Consider the following 13981-nt stretch of genomic DNA (forward strand, 5'->3'; position numbering starts at 1 on the left):
GAAGGTAAGAGTTGGTGTTGATCTTTTTGCCCTTGCTGTTACATGCTCAGCCTCAGAAACCTGACATGAGATTTAGCTTTCAGAGTTGTGTCCCTGCTCTGTAACATCTGTATATCTTGCTTGGGCAGCCAGATGTGCCTTCTTTTGGTGCTGACAGGCATAGCACGAGCAAGGATACAGTACAGCAATTCAGTCTGGGTGCATCCCCTCAGGAAGACTCCTCTCTTATTTTGCTTCTCACTTGCATCCTTACCAAAACAAAAAATTTGTTAGTGAGATCTGTAGCTACAAGCCTGTCATTAAAAAAAAAAAAAATCAAAAAACCAAAACAAAACAAACTAGTAAGGGAAAAGTGGCTGTAAATTGGACCAGTCTGCTGTGGGCACATGAACTTCAACTACTTGGTGTTATTAATTTATTTCCAAAATAACATCACAGGCTTGCCCCTGCATTTACTGTGTCTTCATTTGTTACTACTGAATATATTTAAGAACAAGAAGCTTAAATTCAGACCAGGCAGTTGTTCTCAATGGATAGTTTCCTGGAATAATTATTTCAGGCCTCTTGGGATATTCTAGTCATTTTTTTCAAAAACTCAGCAGGGCAATACAAAAATCTCTTCTCTCGTTTATTAAGATTGAAACAGCAGTGATTTGTATTGATCAGAGATGTGCTAAAAGCTCTTGACTGCTCCATGTTATGCAGACACATCATCTGTTGCACAATGCAGTGCTTGTCTTTAAGAATGGCAGGGTACTTTATTCCTTACCAAGTGGTTTGAGTGAGAAGACAACTCCTTGTAATACTGACTTTTTTCAGGCAAGTGCCATAATTGTGTTATGCATTGTGTCCACCATGATTTGCAGTGTCTATATCAGCGCTTCAAAAGAAAGAACTTGTTAACTGTCATCCCAGTGGTGACCTGTGTTGCAACAGCACCACAGAGTTGCATGTGCAGGACCAAAGCCCCACTGCTGTGCACAAACATGGAGAGGCAGCTCACTTCCTACTAAAAGACATGGTGCCAAAACAGTCTTCCTGAAGGAGGGGGAGGGTTGGAGTACTGGGCCAAGCTGCTGTATTGTTTTAAGCAGCTCAGGAGTGGCAAACCTGCAGTTGGCTGTAAATCTGTCAGTGTGCTTACACTGCATCTCACAGGGACTCCACTCACTGCTTTTAAACTTCAGCCAGACTCATTGTGTGTTGTCACATTTTGATGAGTTCTTTGTGTGAGAGGATGGCAGTGAAGGACCAACTTGAGCTCATCCTTCACGCAAAGTCTGCACCCTTCTCTTGCAGAACCTCATGGCTCAGTGTGAGACTGGAGGACAGATTTCACATTCTGAACCCTAATTCTTCTATTTTGTTGTGGCTCAGCACTTGCAGGCAACAGCTACAAGAGGATAGTATGGTTCCACACTTGAGGGTGCCCCCCAGTGCTTTCTAAGGAATACCATCCTCAGACAGGCTGTGCTGAACTGCTGGGCTGTGTGAAGGCACCATTTAATTCCAGCTTGCACGGTGTCACAAGTCCTTGCTATCCATGGATATTCGAAGACTAAGTGTGAAATACCAAGGACTTAGAATGACTCAGTGCCATAAACATGTGTGTAACAGCAGGCTGTGCCTGGGGAGCATGAGTAGGATATTCCGTACCTTTACTCTGAACTGTGTAGCTGTGTGCATATATGTGCACACACCTTTCTTTGTTTTATTTAGTTGTAAGTGTGTAATGGGGCCAAGGGAGTGGACAAGTGCAGGCAGCAACGCTGTTCTGGGGTGAATTGAATCCTTCACTGTTTATTCTTCCTCAATAAAACATCAAAATTGGTAGTACTTACTCAATTACTATTGTATTTGTAGAACGTAATGTATCTTTCTTTTTTCCCCTTCTTTTCTAGATATTTCAAGGGAATACTGAATTGTACCAGGAAGTTCGCAATAATTTCATTCCACCTATAATTGCACGTTTTTTTAGGATTAACCCCTTAAAATGGCACCAGAAAATTGCAATGAAAGTAGAATTGCTAGGATGTCAGTTTAGTATAGGTAAGACAACTGAAAACTTCCAACTGTGCAAGACAAGAAGTGAAACTATTAAGGTTGTACATGAAATTACTAAGATTAAAAGTTATATCATGGGTATATTTTTGGTAAGTCTGAAGTACTTCTTGGCTGCGTAATCCTTCTTTAATTGGTATTTCTGAGGTTATCCAAAAGTTAACTTAACCAGGAAAAAAATACTGAATTTAGGTGTACACAAGGTAATTTACAAAATAAGTGTGTCATAAGATGCCAATCACTTGCTTTTCATGTCATTGATTCCTGGTGGGGTGGTTTCCTTGTTATATAACATGAACAAAAGCTTTATAGCAAACTGTTCCTGTCTTCTCCTGAAGATGAGATATGGAAAACTAGCACTCAAAGAACTTACCTTATAAATCCTTTTCTTCTGAAGGTCGTGCTCCTAAAATCACTTTGCCAGCACCACCTCAGAACAAGAATGATAAGAATGCTGACTTCATGGATGACTTCACTCATTCAGTGAAGACTTCTCTGCAGACAGATAAAACAACTTTCACACCTGAAATAAAAAACACTACAGTGACTCCAAGTGTAACCAAAGGTATCCATCATTAAACAGTTAAAATGTTTCGAACTCCTTATAGTGCTTTGACATATACTAAATGTGCTTTCTGCATTGAAATTTTCTCAAAACAACAAATTACAGCAGATTATCAATATTTTATTTCTAGTATTTACCAGTTATTAAATACACAAATAATAAAAGATGTGCAGTTGCGTGCTGCATGAAGAAACAAAACCAATCTGCCAAGTAATACATATAATATAAATGTATATACAATATATATTTTATTGATATATAATAGTTCTATCTTCCAGAGCTTGTTCAAGCAGTGTTCAGCTTTTAATCACTGAACAAACTTTGTTAGAAGGAAGACTTGTACTTCCCTTCTGAATTAATCAGGTGTAGCTGCTTTATTTAATAATTTCTTAGAACAAAACACGTTTGATATAGCAAATCTTCTCTGGAGCAGTTATTTTGGCATGAAATTTGAAAAATGTCACCTGGCATAATCATTTGTTTATCAAAGAAAATGGTCAGAAAAGGGAGCAAAGTCACTGCAGATGTGGGCACTGCTGAAGTGTCCTTTGGATGGCAGGGGACAGGATCACACACAGACCCAGCACTGACTGATTTGGATTAACTGTTAAGGTACTGTAGAATTTACTTCTTAAAGGAAGTTTGAACTTCCATGGTGACATTAAGGGATTTTCTGCATAAATAATAAAATACATTATTGGAACAGAAAAACCATATATTAAAACAAACTGATTGATTTTGATGAAAAACCCTGCAAAACCACCAGCTGTGCATGCATGTAGAAATGCCAGATGTTAATTGAATTTGCACTGTGGGAGCATCCAGCAGAGTAGCTTAGCTGGGGGATCTGGTGTGATAGACACTAAACGTGAAAACTGTGTGTTCTGCTCAGGTAATTTTCAAATCAAAAACTGATTTATGAGAAGCTCTTTCTGTCTGACACCACTTAATTTAATGGCTTTCAGATGTGGCATTGGCAGCAGTTCTGGTTCCAGTGCTGGTGATGGTCTTCACTACCCTGATTCTTATCTTAGTTTGTGCATGGCATTGGAGAAACCGGTAAATTAATAGATGGATGAAAGTGCTTTAAATGTCTGTTAGCCTGGTGTGTGGGAATGAAATGCTGCATGTATTGTTGCTGTGGGAACTCTGTGGTCTGCACTTGCGGAAAGAATTGCATTCTTTCTGAGAAAAAATATTACTTGACTAGTGAGGACAAAACAGTTTTTGCTAACTGCTTTCATTGGAAGTGCTTTGACTGAAAACTGGTTTCTCTGGTAGCAGCAGACTGGTGATGGGAAGCCAGGTTACTGGTGCTAATACATTAAATTTGAGGACCAGTTACAGCCACGGTGATAGTTGCTGAGCATTACTTAATGTATCTTTTGATAAGCAGACTAGTTAAAATAACACTTTTTTCCTTTTTTTTTTACTCACAGCAAGAAAAAAACTGAGGACACATATGATCTACCTTACTGGGATCGTGCAGGTAAAAAAATGGTTTTATGGAGCCATTTGCTCAGTGTTTTTTTGTTCGATGTTTATTTCAGATTGCAGTTACAGTTTCCATTAGCAGAAGCTTCTCTAATGCTAACTGAGGGAGGCATAGCAAACTGAATTTCTTATGTGGACCAACTTAATGGTACTTCTTCTTTCTCTGATTTCTTTTTTTTTAGAAATAGTAAATGTCATGTCTCCTGTTAGATCTGACCACCTCAGGGTTTTTTGTGAACGAAGGAGAAAACCTTTTAATTATACAACACAAGGAGAAAATTTTATTTATAAGGAATGTCGCTATACATTTGATAACCATTTATTTGGTACTTTTTTGTCCTGGAAAAAAATCTTTCATCTTAGCATATAAGTTGGGTCAAAAATTTTGTTTTCATTTCCCTAGTAAGCATTTGGGATTTAGGTATATCTTCTATCCAACTGTCTTGTGCCTCATAAACTTAAGATCAGACAATTGCACTGGGCAGCTCTTTGCAATGGTCCTGAAACCACCTGTGCCCCAGGTGCAAAGGGCAGCTGCAGCAGTTGGGTTGGTACTGCTGTGTGACTGTGCTTCGCTTCTCCGGCCTCTGTCGAAAACTTGCACACCTGTGTGTCTGCTCACTGGCAGTCTTAAGTATATCTTATGCTTTAGACAAGGAACCTTTTAATCACTTTCATTTGCTACATATCTGTTTCTGATAGCTCACAGCTCTGATGTCTTAGGGTATTACTCAAAATAGTGATAATTGAGTTATTTACCTATTTCAACAAAATACAAGCTGTGCTGAAAAGTATTTTAGTAGCTTAAAATACAGTATATATGCAATCTTGTGCAGTTTTTTTTGCTTTTTTTTAATTCATGTGAAGGATGGTGGAAAGGTATGAAGCAGTTTTTCCCGATCAAATCAGCAGAACATGAAGAAACTCCTGTATGCTACAGCAGCAGTGAAATCAGTCACCTAAGACCAAGAGAAGTCCCAACAATGTTGCAAACAGAGTCTACAGGTACTTTGTAGGCCATGTTTATATATATATATATGTATGTATGTATGTATATGAATGACATGCCAAAAATGTCAGGAATCTGGCTACATTTAGTTATTTCCTGGTTTTGGAGGGGAACAGAGGAGAAATGAGTCATTCTGTGGGTAAGCATGTATCTTAAAATGCAGGCTTTTTTGTGTCTGCTCTCTCATTTCCTGTGCTATAGATATACCCTTGCCCAAGTTAATGCAGTAACTGAAAGGTTCCTTACTTGTTTTTAAACCTCATAAAGGGTGAAAGAATTTTTTGGTTTTATTTTCATGCACTGGAAATAATTTTGTCACAATATTTTTATGCACAGATTTGAAATATGGCACTTGATTCTCTACCTTTACTGTATGGGTTAAATCAAACTTGGGATCTGGAAAAGGAGAGTTTATGGATAGCTCCACATGCCCTTTCCCTGGTGAACTAGGCATGGGAGGAGGATGACTGAATTGCCTTTGGTTCTGCACTTACCTGCTGATAGCAGAATTGGGCAGATGTGCAGGAATTACAGCTTCACTGCAGGCAGAATTAGCTTTCTTGTTTTGGTGCTTGTCTGTTTTAGCCAGCTACTTAGGCTTTTCACCTCCAGCTTTTGTAACTTAGATTATCTGTTGAGCTAAAATATCTCAGACTACATGCAGGCTTCCCCTCAAATGACAAACACTCCACCCCAAGGACCACTTTTTATTGAGATCCAGGCAGAACATTTTTATTTAAACCTATTGTAAATAGAAGAGCATTTCAGTCCGCTTCGTTTTCAGGCAGATTTGTAGCATGGGAAGTTGCAGCTCACTTGGGAAGAAGTATAAACCTGAGAAGTGGGGATGTTTTGGTTTTGGCTATCTCAATGGCTTTACCTATTGGGTGGAAAGGAATCCTTTTCCAAAGCGATTGCACTGGTAGACAGAGATGGACCACTGGTTTGATGTAGGATAGTGATCTCTGGCAGACTATTGACAGGCTGTATTTAATGTGATGCCAAAGTAAAACAACCCCAGTAAGTGTATTTATGTTTTGTTTTGTTGGGGCTTGCAACACAGAATATGCTCAGCCTCTGGTAGGGGGAATTGTGGGCACACTTCACCAGAGATCAACCTTCAAACCAGAGGAAGGAAAAGAAGCCAGTTACGCTGACTTAGACCCTTACAATTCCCCCATCCAAGAAGTTTACCACGCCTACGCCAAGCCACTGCCTGTAACCGGACCTGAGTATGCGACTCCAATAATCATGGATGTGTCCAGCCATCCCAGCACCCCTCTTGGCGCTTCTTCCATTTCCACCTTCAAAGCTGCAGGGAATCAAGCTCCTCCACTGGTTGGAATGTGCAATAAACTGTTATTCAGGACAGACAGTGCATCCTCAGCACAGGCACTGTACGATATACCAAAGGGGCAGCCAGGGCCCGGCAGTGCCAACCGACTTGTGTACCAGGTGCCTCAGAGCATGGCCCATCCCACTGTGAGTAAGGACGGACAAAGTTAGTAAGGTAGAATGATGTTTAAAATGAATTAGTTTCTAAAAGCCAGTTCCATAAAGCTCACAGTTTCACTTTTTTAATTCCATTGTTTTGGTATTAGTCTTAAGTAATACAACATTGAACCAAAAGACGTGGTATGTGAGATCTGGGAAAACGCTAATTCTGCTTTTCCTTAAGCTGTATGGACAATTAACAGCTTGTCTCCTGCAAAACCGTGGACTTTTTTATTACTACTGTACAATTGTCTGTCAGACATGAGAGAAGAACTCTTCATGATTATCTCCAGTAATTCATAGATGTGAGTGATAAATTAGGAGAAACAGTTTAAGTACAAAAGCTAGTTATTTCTTCCTAATGGTATTTTTTTGGGGGGGAAAAACCCCACCTCAATACCCAAAGCTCTTAATTTCTGTGCAAGCACTACACCTTCTAAAATTCCTCTTTTCATTGTAAAATGTCTGCACAACTTTGGACTTAACAAGCTGCTATCAGGACTGATGGCAAAAATCCCTTTAGCTTCATGGCATTAAATAGTTTTGATTCTGAATTACATTATTTCAGCTTTTGTTAACAGAATTGGCAATTTTCAGCTAGCTGTGTGTTCCTCAGAAGGTTCCTGCCTTTTTGGTTAGCCTTGCAAAACTAGAAGCTCCTGTCTTGTATAATCTCTTTTCTGCTTCTTCATCTTAAGCCAGTCGTATTTCTTCCTAGGGATCCAGGAGGCACAGACTAACAAAGCAAACTACCTGGGAACTGCTTTTACATTATTCCCTACGCTTGTGAGGGCCACTTGAATATCATCTGCCCCCAAGTCAGACTTCCCTGATATTCAGTGCAAGAAGCATTCAGGTCTTGAAGGTGACTTGAATTGAGAAAGGCCCTGCCCTCCCCTCCCCCAGAGTGTCCATTATTCTGTGTTCAGGTGTGAGCTTATACAAAAAAGATCTGTACATACTTTTGTGAGTGCTTAAAGAAGCACACAAATATTCTAATGGTGCACAGTTTGTGTTAGACATGCATTTAGCACATATGGTATGTTTTAGCACAACTACCAAATTTAGCCTTAGGGCTTTTCTTATGATTGTTCTTATTAGAAGCATGAAAGATTCCAAATCCTTTGCAAATGAATGGGTACTATTCCAAAGAGTGTCCATTTCCAACTTATTTATTGGAATTTGTATCCTTTGAATGTTCCAGTGTTCTGTACTATGAAAATACCGCAATCAGTCATTTACTGGGGTAATGTACACTCATTTTAGCTAGGTTATCACAAAATGAAAACAGTCTGAATGACATATTTGCCATTTTTAATCTTGTTAGGAAAAAAACCCACAGCTTTCTCACCTAAGTAGGAGAAAACTCCACTATAAAATTTCTGTATTTTTATTCTAACAGCACTATTGGAAGGATGCTGAATCAACTCATACATGTGGGCCCCCTCCCTACACAGTAGCCCAGTTTTATGGACTTCAGTTGTTACTGTTTGTTTGTGATGAAATTCAAAGCCTTGTTTACTGCCAAGGTCCTTAAATGCTGTGGACAACGTCTGAATGGAAGCTGCAATGCTGTTCAAGGGGCTGCCACCATGCCTTATTACCAGTAAAGTATCCTCACTTACCCCTGAAAATCTGTTTGTAGAGGGGCTGTATATAAACTCTGGAGTCAAAAATCACTTGTGGCCTGTTCAGCATCTAAAATATGATATTATGTAGAATCATAGAATGGCTGGGGTTGGAGACCTTAAAGATCATCTACTTCCAATCCCCTGCCATGGGCAAGGACACCTTCCACTAGATCAGAGCTCCATTGAACCTGGCCTTGAACACTTCCAGGGATGGGGCTATGCATAATTTCTCTGAGCAATCTGCTCCAGTGTCTCACCATCCTCACAGTAAAGAATTTCTTCCTTTTATCTAACCTAAACTTCCCCTCTTTCAAGTCTCCACTCACTTCCCCCGTCCTGCCACTGCAGTTTGTGACAAGGAGTCTCTCTCCAGCTTCCCTATGGGTCCCTTCAGGTACTGGAAGGTTGTAATGAGGTTCCCACACAATCTCCTCTTCTCCAGTCTGAGCAGCTCCAACCTTCCCAGCCTGTCTCCACAGGGGAGGTGCTCCCGTCCTCTTACCAACCTCATGGCCTACTCTGGACTTGCTCTAGCAGTTCCATGTCCTTCTTATATTGGGGGCACCAGAGCTGGATGCAGCACTCCAGGTAGGGTCTCACTTGAGCAGAGGAGAATCCCTCACCCTTCTGGCCATGCTCCTCTTGATGCAGCCCAAGATCCCATTGGCTTTCTGGGCTTTGAGAGCACATTGCTGGCTCATGTTGCTCTCAAACATGAGAAACATGATGAAAAACTGTGAGTTTTTCATCAACCATCACCCCCCGTCCTCCTCTGCAGGGCTCCTCTCAGTCACTTCTCTGCCCAAGCTGTCTGTGAGCCTGGGGTTGCCCTGACCCAGGTGTAGGACAATACCTTTTTCAACTCCAGGAGGCGCCACCTCTCAGGGCTGTCCGGTCCCTCTGGATGGTATCCCTTCCCTCCAGCATGTTGATGTCACCTCACAGTTTGGTGCTGTGGGCAAACTCGCTGAAGGTGTGCTCAGTCCCACTGTCCCTGTCACCAACAAAGATGCTGAACGTTCTCTGTGCTACCTAAAAGCCCAGTTGTAGAATTTCTGATCATTCATTCTCATTAATTGAGAATGACGTTTTTTAGTTATTTGTTTTAGAGCTCGGTGCCTTAAGCCTAAATGTGAATGTAAAGATGGTAAATTAGACCCATTTGTGAACAGCAAATTCTTGCCTATGATTGTGCTTTTTTGTTACTGCAACTTTTTCTGACTGACAAAACTAGTCTGCAGTCTTTGTAGTTTTGCTTAAACAGGTAACTGTTCCTAGCTATCAGCAGCAACTATGACTGAAATTATCTGAGCTGATTTTATTTCAAGGGGTGGGAAGTTCTTAGTTTCCACTAAGATGTGACAATACGGTTACAGCCAAGAATCAGTTCAGTTACAGTTAAGAATCCTTTCCATTCTCAACCTGTACCAGTTTAGGCTTAGAAAAATTAATCTATCATAAAAATAAATGGATGTGTCCAAGTCAGTATAAATAACACACCTGGATTTGATTTTTACTGCAGACTAGGAATGGTAGAACTGTGGATAGCTGAAGGCTAAGGTGGTGCAAGAATTATGCAGTTTCTCTGCAGTGGGTTATTTTTTAAGCAAACATAATGCAATTTCATTCTCTGAGGAGCATAAGCTGTTAAAGAAATGGATGTTTTTAAAATGTAAGCCCCTTTTTGGAAGAAATTTGATCCCAGGCTTTGCTTCTGCTTCAGACTTAGGACATATTGTCTGCTAGGGCTAAGATACATTTGAACATGTAACAGTTGGGTTTAAATTGCGTGGCACACTAAGACTAGAATTTCCTTGTGTACAATAAAGGGAAGGTGCATTTCATGGGTCTCTCTTACATGTGAAGACATGTATATAAAATGTATTTTAATCTTGTTTGGCTTGAGTATTCTCCCAGAATGTATGTTCTTACCTCAGCATGTATTGTAGTTGCTCAGTATTTGTATATGTTGCTAGGACTTAGACTGTATAAATAGTGAGGGGGTTTTATATGTTAAAAAGTATTTTAAATAAATTGTACATATGTATTACTCAGTCTGTTTGCTGTTAACACCTACCTTTTATCTAATTCATCTGCAGTCTGGAAATGCCAGGGTTATTTGTGAGTTACATGGGATCATGCCCAGTCTCCAACAGTTTCCTGGCAGCAGGTGGGCTGGTCCCTGTCCCCAGTCAGCCCAACCCCTCTGCACTGCTGGAGAGGCTGCTGGTTCAGTCTTCAACCAGACCATGGCTATTGCCAGTTACTGAGTAAAGCTGGTGCTGCTTGTGCTTTTTCCTCTTCTTCATATGAATTCCAGCACTGCAGTGCCTCATACAGAGAATCAGTCATAATTACTCTTTGATGAGTAAATGTAGAGTTCACAATGTCTTATCTTGTCTTCTGCACCACCTTGTCACCTGCACCACCTGAATGCACAGAAACCACCTAAGATGAAGAAAACAATGACAGCAAGTAGTAGCCCCCCAGTGAGTGGAGATTCTAAAAGAGGGATGCCCATCCAGACTATTTCAGCAGACAGTCTGTGGATAGGTATACGTGGCTTGCCCTGATGTCAATGTCTCAAGCTGCTGCTCGAGACCACTCCTGTGGAGTGGTCTGTCAGTTAGAGCCTGCTGTCCTTCTTTTCCAGTTAAGATGTCCTAGTCTCTGGGGCCTTAGAGACCTTGACCTTAGAGTGTGATGGATTCAGCTGTCTTGATGGCTGTTTCTGTGGGCAGTAACACTTGGAAAGTTCCACGCCACTTTGCCACCAGTGGTGCATCTTTCCACTCCTTAAGCAGGACTAAATCCTCTGGTTGGATATTACGAACAGCCAAAGTCCAAAGGCAGGGGCTATGCCAGCTGAGCTTCTGGTTGAAGGGATTTCATGAGAGACAGTATGCTGGCCACATATTCTTTTAAATATATATCACTTACCTCTACATCCCAATAGGTTGAGAATTACCCAGGTGAGGAATTCCAAACAATAATTCAAAGGAAGAGAACTGATTCTCTCTTCTGGGTCTGGTCTTCATTCTTGCCAAAGCCAATGGAAAAAGCCCTACCCATGGCATCTTGGTGCCTATTACCAGCTTCAAAACGTGTTTCTTTATTTCGCTCTTCATTTGTTTTCGACCTGACACAAGCTCTGTGCCAGGGGGTATGGAAGATCCATTGTTTACCTAAAGTAGTCATAACCCCTTGAAGGAATTTTCCTGTAAAATTAGCTCCCCTGAGTCTGTTTACAATCCTGTATCTTGAAATAATTTGTTCCAAAAATACCTTCATAGGTGATGCTGTAGCTGCTGAAGCAGTTGGGAATGCTTCTGGCCACCTTGTTAGCTGATATACTATTACCAGAAGATATTTAAGCCTTCCCACTTGGGACATCTTAGTAAAATCCACTTGGCATTTTTAGAAGGGCCATAACAGCCCAAGGCCTCCCTCCCCTGTCAACTTTCTTTGTAACCCTGTTATTGGCTTCAGCACAAATCAAGCAAACTTCAACAGCTGCTTTTGCCAGACTAAAAAGACCCACAGCAAAATACATCTTGAGGAAGGCTTCTGCCAATCCTCGAGAGCTCCAGTGATTCCCTTCATGGAGTTGTTATAATATTTGTATGGCCAGAGCTTCTGGTCTCCATTGTTTGCCATCCCTTGTAATCCAATTATTCCCTTTTTTTCTCTGCCCCACTCTTTTTAGTTATCTCCAGCTCCTCTGGTGGAAAAGACAGTTTCTCTGGCAGTGATTGAGTCACTGGGAGCAAAGGGAGGGTCTTGAAGAGTTCTGGCAAAAGTATTCCTTTCTGAGTTTCTTCATCTGCCAGTCAATTGCCTATTGCCTCCTCCAAGTCCTTTGCCTGATGTCCCCTAATGTACATCATTGGTTCCCTTTTTGGTAAATTCACTACCTCCAAGAGAGGGGTAATTAAGCTGTCATGCGCTAATGTTTTTTCCCCTGCAAGTTAAACCTCTTTCCTCTCACATATTTCAAAATGTGCATACTACTCCACATGCATGCTTAGAATCAGTACGAATGTTAATTCACAGCAACATCCTCCCTTCTTCTAATTCCCTTCCCTTGATAATAGTGTCTCCTGTAACTCGCTTCCCTTCTGCTACCCGTGATCATCATCCTTTTTGCCAGGACCCGCTGCTGCCTTTACCTATGCTTTATGGGTTCCTTCTCAGGTTTACTCCTCCCAAAAATCCCATTGATTTGTGACACTTTCAGTGGTCCTTCCCTGTGGACTCTTTGTGGACCCTCTAGTCCACTACTTGTCTGTCTTGAGTGGACACATTGGGTACTCAACCAATTGCCCAGTGCCAGCTGCCACCAAAGGGAACTGATCACCAAAGCTGGCTGAGGGGCACCTTGAGCTCCCACTCACTGTCACGGGTTGGCAGAAGGACCCCAGATGAGTGCTTATTTTCTTAGAAGAATTAATCCTTGATGCCAGAGGTTTTTGTCCCAAAAAGAGACAAAAGAGTCCCGTAACTTTATTGGAATAAAAGGAAAGGCCATGGACCATTTCCCATGGGGTCTTTCAAGTGGTTGGGGGATGCAGCTCCCTTTTTATCCTAAGTTTCCCACTGCATTACCCTCTTCTTTGCCCCATTGGCTGAGGTAATCAGACAGTAGAGACTGCCTGAATCGCCTATTCTATGCCCCACTCTAATATACTCTTTTTGCCCCTCATAAGCCTTTTTCTTTGCATCAACTGGTGGAAGAACTTCCTGGGCTATCAAAACAACCTGTAGAAGGCCTCACAGTTTTTACTGATGCCAGCTGAAAAACTTTTAAAGCAGGTCTTACTTGGCAGGACAGAGGCAAATGGCTCTCCCTTTTGCTATATAAAAGAAAGAAAAATAAACTCTTCCTAATTCTATGAAGTCTCTGTTCTCTTGCTCTGGCTTCAGGAATTTAACACAGTTTTGGCTGAGCAACAATCTGTGCTGATTAGTACCAGCTTCTAGAACTAAGAATTTCTTCTATTACTTCACTAGCCATAAGTGAAAAAAAACTGCAACAGATGTGACAAGTTTGGGCATCGGACTGGCAAATTTAAATCAAGATTTATGGAGAGATGGACCCCCCCTTGGGAAATGCAAAACCGAGCACGAAGGGGGAATGTGCAATGACACAAATGCTCCCCCACAACCAGGTGGCTGCCTGGACATCCTCCACTCAGCAACACCAGGATCTGCAGGAGTGGACGTGGAGACAGCAGTAGACATCACTTTGACAAACACCTATGTAGATGTCATACCATCAACAGCAAATGGACCATTGGGCTATGGACTTAGTGCTCTACTGCTGATAGGAAGATCATTCACATGAGAACAAGCCTTTTTTTTTTCACCTAGACTGATTGATGCAGATTATTTAGGCAGTTTTGAGATAATGGTGCAGACTTGGAAGCCACCTGTCCATATTCCAAAAGACACTAGTTAGTTCCATTTGAGGCCAAGGTTCTGAAACGGGGTCATGCATAGAGGGCATGGAGATGTTGGGTCAACAGAAACCCCTCAGGTAATGTTTACCATTATCAGGAGCAAAACCAACTAAACCCATTACTTTTCAGCACCCTGATGGAGGAGCTCTCATGACAAAAGCTGCATTACTGGACACAGGTTCAGATGTCACCATTGTTCCCTTGTTTGTATAGCCTGCAAAACGGCCTCTGAACACCTTGGGAACACCTGTTATGGGGGTGGGAGTTG

At 41.4% G+C, this 13981-nt stretch overlaps 1 protein-coding gene across 8 annotated transcripts in view; it reads left to right on the forward strand.

The window, feature by feature from the left end:
• DCBLD2 (discoidin, CUB and LCCL domain containing 2) overlaps positions 1–13981 on the forward strand; it is a 428333-nt gene that overhangs the window by 352997 nt on the left and 61355 nt on the right. For 3 of the 8 annotated variants that reach the window (XM_071433400.1, XM_071433401.1, XM_071433399.1), the window contains 6 exons: positions 1902–2049; positions 2459–2626; positions 3592–3685; positions 4066–4115; positions 4988–5125; positions 6193–7177. In XM_071433400.1, the coding sequence (XP_071289501.1) occupies positions 1902–2049; positions 2459–2626; positions 3592–3685; positions 4066–4115; positions 4988–5125; positions 6193–6635 (1041 nt within the window). In that variant the 3' untranslated portion in view covers positions 6636–7177. Of the gene's footprint in view, positions 1–1901; positions 2050–2458; positions 2627–3591; positions 3686–4065; positions 4116–4987; positions 5126–6192; positions 7178–13981 lie in introns of those variants that run through there. The other 5 variants (XM_071433402.1, XM_071433403.1, XM_071433404.1 and 2 more) reach the window with 3 other exon arrangements.

This window comes from Agelaius tricolor, unplaced genomic scaffold (genome assembly GCF_023055355.1).
Source record: "Agelaius tricolor isolate 1412-34295 unplaced genomic scaffold, bAgeTri1.0.p SCAF_9, whole genome shotgun sequence".
Classification (NCBI taxonomy): domain Eukaryota; kingdom Metazoa; phylum Chordata; class Aves; order Passeriformes; family Icteridae; genus Agelaius; species Agelaius tricolor.